This window comes from Pteropus alecto, unplaced genomic scaffold (genome assembly GCF_000325575.1).
Source record: "Pteropus alecto unplaced genomic scaffold, ASM32557v1 scaffold96, whole genome shotgun sequence".
NCBI lineage: Eukaryota > Metazoa > Chordata > Mammalia > Chiroptera > Pteropodidae > Pteropus > Pteropus alecto.
The window spans coordinates 1,114,920-1,121,560 of record NW_006438979.1 but is presented as its reverse complement, the minus strand read 5'-3'; the positions used below and the strand labels follow the sequence as shown (position 1 = coordinate 1,121,560).

Here is a 6,641-nt window from a genome sequence, read left to right as displayed (position 1 = left end):
CTCCCGTTCAACGCCCAGGGAGCCGGGGCCAGCGCCACGTCGGGGCGGCGCCTCGGGGCGGGGGCATCTCTCTGAAACGTCAGAAAAAAAAAATGAAAGGAAAATTGTTTAACATTAGCTGTCACCTGTCCTCAAACGGCAAACCCCTCTCCCGTCCTCGAGGGACTGAGAAATCAGCACCGTCATGCGGAGAACATGATGGACCGGCGTGTCCACGCTCGGCCCCGGGAACGGGCAGCCGTCCTGCGTTTGGCAGCCTCTTCGCAGCTGCCTGGGTGCCCCCCACCCGCCCTCACACTTGAGCAGGCTGACAGCACCCCCTTCCCCGTCTCACCTCCAGACGGGTATCGGGGGGCTGGGAGGCGGGGGGCTTTGCTTTAGGCGCTACGTCTCCAGCAGGACACACGCACCCCACTCTCTCCCCGATCCCTTTGGGAATTGCAGGCACGATGACGAGGTCGAATGTCCCCACTACCTCGTGGACTCGAAGGGGACACGCGTGGGCTGCCATTTCGACAAGCTGGCCGAACCGAAGCGGACCGATAATTACTTCTTCCTGGTGAACGGAACCAGCAAGCAGACAGCAATCCAGTTCGTGGACTTCACGCCGTTCAAGGCCGTTCAGATGGGTAAGACGATGTCTCGCCTGCCGTGGTCCCCGGCCGTGCCCGGTGCCAGCCATGTGCCTCGCTGCGTCTCACTTTGCTCGTGGACTGCGTGGGGCTGGCACGCAGGGGCCAGGGAATGACCAAATACTGACACGTCACTTACGGTGAAGCCAGGCGTGGTGTCTGCTCACGTGCCCATCAAGTGGTCAACACATAAGCTCGTTTTACGTGTGTTTCTGTTTAAAGACACCTCCTCGAATACGCGTTGCCGATGAGTGCACACGGAACTCACGCAAATGGCTCTATCCCTCAAGCCTGAACGAAGCGTGACGGACGCAAGCATTTTCTCCGCAAGGCACATGGCAGCCTTTTTGTGCTGACGAGTGCAAGGGAATGAAAAAAAAAATGTTTCCTCTACCCTCTTAGGTTCTGTGACTGAGGAGTGCAAACTAAACTCACGACAGCCAGGTTAACAGGAGAAACGCATGCCAATTTAATTCTCATTTTTCGTTTTTACACGCACAGGCCTGGGGGTGGGGGGGGCCTCCAGAGAAAAGAGACGAAAACCCCCAAGAAGCAGTTAGACTCAGGGACTTAGATCCACGCCATTTCAACACAGAGCGGGAAGCGAGCAGGGGGCGGAGCGTGCACAGGGGGTCAGTCCGCGGGGAAGTGAGCGGAAGCTGAGAGCTGCCTCGGCGCGGGGAGTTCGTGCACACGCGTCTCGCTGCTGACTTCCCACGGTCTCCGTGGCCGTGAACTTGCCCCAAGGAGGGATGCGAGGCCGTCCTCGCTTTGCAGAAGTTTCCGCCGTTAGCCTCATAAAGGAAGGTCCAGGAAGGGGTCTTAGTACGTCTGCAGATTCTGAACGGGCTTTGGCTCAAGCCCTGTGCTCGGGGGGCATTTAAAACACTGAAATTGCCAAAGAGAAAGCACAAAAGTACAGGAAAAAGTAAAAAAAAACGCACGTTACTTGCCATCGGAGGGCATTGCCCTGGTCAACCTCACCTGGCATCGTGTGTGTTTGGTGACGCCTTTTCTGTCACTTGAGCATGCAAATGCCTACGCATGACCGTGATCCTGAAGCCTCCGTGAGTGTGGGCGCGGGCGTGACAAGGTGTAGGCAGCCGGCGAAGTGGCCGACACGGTGTCTTCGGTGAATCGGCAAGACCGACTGTGCGTTGTCGGAGGAGACGGACCATCTCCAGCCGTGCCCGGCCACGCGGCACGCGGGGTCCTGTGGCTCCCGTTCACGCTGTGACCTGGGCTCCCTCACAGGGAGACTGTGCAACAGGTGACCCAGGTCCCTTCCACCTCCGGGTCCCTCCGGTCCCGAGCTTCGGCGATTGCATGTCAGAATGGCACGGGCCTTTCTGGTTCGAATGGAAGTTTCTGGAAGGCATAGTTCCGGCGGACACGCCGCCCTCCCGGAGTCTGTTTCGGGACTAAGTACCTGCTGCGTCGGTTGCTGCTTTAATTTTCCTCGGCTGGGCACTCGGATGACGTCAGGATGACGAGAAATGACCCTGTAGCTGGCGGCTGACGTGATTCGCCAGCCTGTCGGCTGACCCAGCAATAATGAGGCCCTGGCAAAGAGGTTGTCCCCCGCTGGCGTTTCTGCCCGGGGCTCCCGCAATTCTGCAACATGGAGGCAGAGCCGGCTACCTGGCAGAGCGGGCTCCCTGGCCCGGAGCGGTTCCACGCAGCGGCAGTGGGGGACACATCCTGACACGCACGGTCGGCCGAGCCGAGGTCTGGCTCCCCGGGCCGCTGTCTCTGTCTTCCGTGCAGGAAATTCAAGACAGGACGAGTCGCTCGTAAGATGCGTCGCGCGAGGCATCGACTGGAGCCCTCCACAGCGTAGACGCGTGACTCACGGTGTCGTTTGTGTTTCCTCCTAGAAAAGTACAACCCGCCAGCCAACATCACGATCCGCTACAACGGGTCCTGCCACCTCATCCGCTGGGACAACCCTGAGACGAGGTTTGAAATGCCAAGTCACATGCTGTGTTACGAACTGGACATCCAACGCCAGGTAAGGACCCCAGCCCTCGGCGAAGCGGCGCAGGCCCCGTCCCCACGCTGGATGCCACGGGGAGCCGGGTCCTCACCGCCGAGAAGGCGACCCCGCTCCCCGAGGCTCCCCCGTGTCACTCCGTTACCCTGTCTTTGCCGTGAAGCGGCCGCGCGTGACTTTCGGCGAGGTCCGACCGTTGACTCTTCCGTCGCATAATTTCGGGGTCACAGCTAGAGCACCCTTCCGCGCGGCCCACGTCGTGAATCTCAGACTTTCCCGGTTTGAGCTCTCAGAGTTCGGTCTTTAGTGCCCTGTGAGATATTTTCGTACTGGGTGTGCGGCGGGCTGTGCAGCTTCATTTGGCACGTGGATGTCCGTTTGGCCAGCGCCGTTGGTGGACAAGACTGTCCTTTCCCGTCCCCGCGGTGAGGGTCCCCTCGTCGGAAATCATTAGAGTGTGAACGAGGGTTTCTTCCTGGGCTCAGCCGTCTGTTCTGTCGGCCTGTCTGTCTGTCTGGCTTTGTGAGGGGGCCACACATTTTTGACGACCAGTAAGTTCTGAAGTCAGCAGGCGTGACATCTCAGCTCAGTGTCCTTCCCCAAGGCCGACATGGCTGCCTGGCGCTCTGCGCATTGCTGTCAGCGACGCTCTGTGGCTTTCAGCCTTCTGACCGCTGCTCTGCGGCCTCTGCTAAACCTGTTTGTAGGTATTTTCTTCTTTCTGATGTGGTCGTGACTGGAACTTTTTTTAAACTTTATTTTCAGATTGTTCACGGCTGGTCCCTTTTGGTATTTCTATTTTTTTTTTTTTTTCCTCTTAAGTAGACGTGATTTTTTGAGAGTTTTGGGTTCAGAGCAGAATCGAGCGCCAAGCGCAGACTGTTGCCGCGTACCCCCGTCCGCCCCCCGGCCCCGCACAGCCTCGCCCGTTGTGAACACCCCCCAGCGGAGTGACACGGTTTTTATGAAAGAGGAAGCAAGGGTGACGCGTCAGCCGCCCCCGCAGTGCATGGCGATGAGCTCACTCTAGGCGGTGCGCACTCTGTGGCTTAGGACAAATGCGTAATGACCACCTGTCCACGATCACAGCGTCGCACGGGGTGCCTTCGCTGCCCTGAACGCCCTCCGTGCCCCCCCTGTCATCAGCCTCCCTCCCCGCAGCCCTCACGCTCACAACCGCGGAACTGCTTCCTGTCGCTACGGCTTTGCGTCTGTCAGACCGTCACCGAGCTGGGATCATTCGGTCTACGCACTCGCTTTCCTGACTTTTTCAAACACAATGCGAAAACGGGCTGGGAGGGGCCCGCTCATGGGGAACCGCCCGGACCCTCTGTGAGCCTGCAAACTGCCCATGCACCCCCCCACCTGCATCCCCACCCGTCACCCCTTGCATTAGGGGACCTTAACCTCGGATGCGGACGTGTCCCCAACCATTGCAGTCAGGGACTTTCTGCCGGCCACACGACGTCTTTATTCGCCCGCGGCCTAGGAGCTCGCACCTTCGTCCTCCTCCAGGCTGACACCGCGTCCTCAGGACACGTCGCATGCCTGGGGTCTGCTGCCCTGAGTCCCTCTGCAGTAGGGTCCCCCCCCTCATACACACGCACACCTGCCAGGCCCAGAGTCGCTGGCCCTGCTCTCCGCACCCCAGATTCCTTTAAACCACTATGGGGGGTACTCTGGAGAGCTCTGTGGGTGACCGCCGTGCCCAGCCAGTGTGACCCGCTCGTCTCTCCGTCCTCTTACAAAGAAACGAGGTGTGTGCCCCCTTCCCAGAGGTTCGAGATGGGTCTTGGGTCCGTGTCAGGGTCCAAGAAGCTGCCAGGTGTCTGGTCCTGCCCACTGCAGACTCCTTCCCAGGGCTCACGCACGTGATGTCACACAGGTGGCATCACGCAGGTGGCATCACGCACATGACCTCACACAGGTGGCATCACACAGGTGCATCACGCAGGTGACGTCACGCAGGTGCATCACGCAGGTGGCATCACGCAGGTGCATCACGCAGGTGACGTCACGCAGGTGCATCACGCAGGTGGCATCACGCAGGTGGCATCACGCAGGTGACATCACGCAGGTGCATCACGCAGGTGGCATCACGCAGGTGGCATCACGCAGGTGACATCACGCAGGTGCATCACGCAGGTGCATCACGCAGGTGCATCACGCAGGTGCATCACACACGTACTTACACACACACAGGTGACTTCAGGCTGGTGAAAGCACAGGTGACTTGAGACGGGAGAGCTTTGGCAGGTGGCTTCACGCAGAGGAGCCACCTGTATTGCGTCCCCTCTGTTGTCACATATGTGTTCCCCAGCTTCCCCGGGTGTCCGCCTCCCATCTGTTCCATCTCCGCTAAGAACCAGAGCTTAGGGGAGCCTGTGGCACTGTCCCCTTCCCTCCGGAGCCAGGGCCACACCCACAGAGGACCAGTGAGTTGTCAGGTCAGGGCCCAGCCAGCCGTGCAGCCGGAGCACGCTGCGCCTGTCAAGCTCCAGCCACCGGGAGCGCGTTCGCTTTGGCACGAAGCTCTCCTCCGGGGTCCCCCACGGCACCCCCGCGATGCCAGTGGACTCTACGTTCTCCTTCGCGCATAAGGTCCTCAGAGCCCAGTCAGCAGCCGGAGGTGAAGTCGCAGGAAGCATGTTCTGTGAGGAGGAAAACTTTTCCTCTGCTTCCCAGGTTGTGCACTTGGGGGCCATGCCAATCAAATCCGCAAGAGGCGATGAACAGGAAGGGAAGGTCAGCAAGGTTTATTCATTCGCAAGGGGCAGCTCCCCAAAGAAATGAGTCCTGAAATAATAGCTGAGGTGAGGGGCTTATCTAGCGACATAACAGGGGCCAGGTAAAGCTCCAGAAAGGCGTCTATGGGAAGGAGAAATGGGTCTCAGAACAAACAGGAGACAAAAAAGAAAAAAAAAAGTGATAAAATCTGTATAAGCAGATTTCGAGTGATTTTTCTTCTGTCTTCTGCACGGCCGCAAAACTCCCCAGGAGCCCGACTTTGTGATCGTTTCATGGTCATGTGACAGCTTCTTTCCCGGGAGAGACCTGTCCCCAAAGAGGGAGTTTACAACACTTGTCACTCCCAGAAGTTTCCTGCTTTCAGTCACAGGAGGGAGGGGCCTGAAGGCATTTTTCTGTCTCTGTCGACTCCTAAATACCATCAGCTTAAAAGAGTCTTCACAGCAGTTGTGGGGTTCGGGGCGGGTTTCCACATCGGGGTACGATGCTGCAGACGCAGCCACTTACCTGTCCTTTGCGGCTTTTTCCAGGGCAGCTCGTCCAGGAGAGACCGCGTAAGTACCTGTTTTTATCTGTTACATGCGCACTTGGTGCGGGGTTCCCAGGACCAGCCAGCGTGGCTCTCTGGGGTGGCCGTGGGTTTGTCAGTCCGCAGTCCTGGGCTGGCCCAGCAGGCCTGGGGGGCCGGCGGCTGAGACCCGCGGAGTCTAAAAGGAGAAGCGTGGCTGGTAAAAGCCGTGGGTTTTGGCTGCATCACACGAGGCCAAGAAAATGGAACCCGCGTCTCTGAGCGGAGGGGCCGCCAGGGCGCGGCTGGGGAGCCTCACCGCCGCGAAGCGCACGCAGCAAGTGCCCAGCTGAGCGGGCAGGTAAGGAGGCGCGCGTCCTCTGGAACGCACCGGGCGGCAGGCCCTGTGTGTGTCTGGCCCAGCGCTGGCCCCTGGGACGCGTCTGGGGACGTGGCGGGGAGGACGGCGCAGGAGGGTCTCAGGACACAGCCCTGGTCCCTGCGCGCGGCCGCACTGCCCCTGGGCCTGGCCGCCGCACGTCCGCCAGGTTGTCCTCCTCCTGTGGGTCACCGAGGCCCCGCCTCGCCGTCCCACGCTTCCTGGCGTCCGCACACCCACAGCCCCTGGACCGCAGGGGGACGGGCCCTGGTGTGACGTCTGCCTGGAGGACCCTCGGGCTGCGGCCCTGCACTCTCCCCGGTGGCCGGGGCGTCCCCGCCCCCCTTCCAGGGGGTGCACTCGGGGTCACCGCCACCCCAA

General features: G+C 60.1%; 1 protein-coding gene across 1 annotated transcript in view; it reads left to right on the top strand.

Annotated features, from left to right (window-relative positions):
• Positions 1-6,641, top strand: part of LOC112483188 (granulocyte-macrophage colony-stimulating factor receptor subunit alpha-like) — a 16,476-nt gene that overhangs the window by 5,117 nt on the left and 4,718 nt on the right. Inside the window, exons 3-4 of the mRNA XM_025049764.1 lie at positions 445-629; positions 2,510-2,643. Coding sequence (XP_024905532.1) covers positions 445-629; positions 2,510-2,643 — 319 coding nt within the window. The remainder of the gene's footprint in view (positions 1-444; positions 630-2,509; positions 2,644-6,641) is intronic.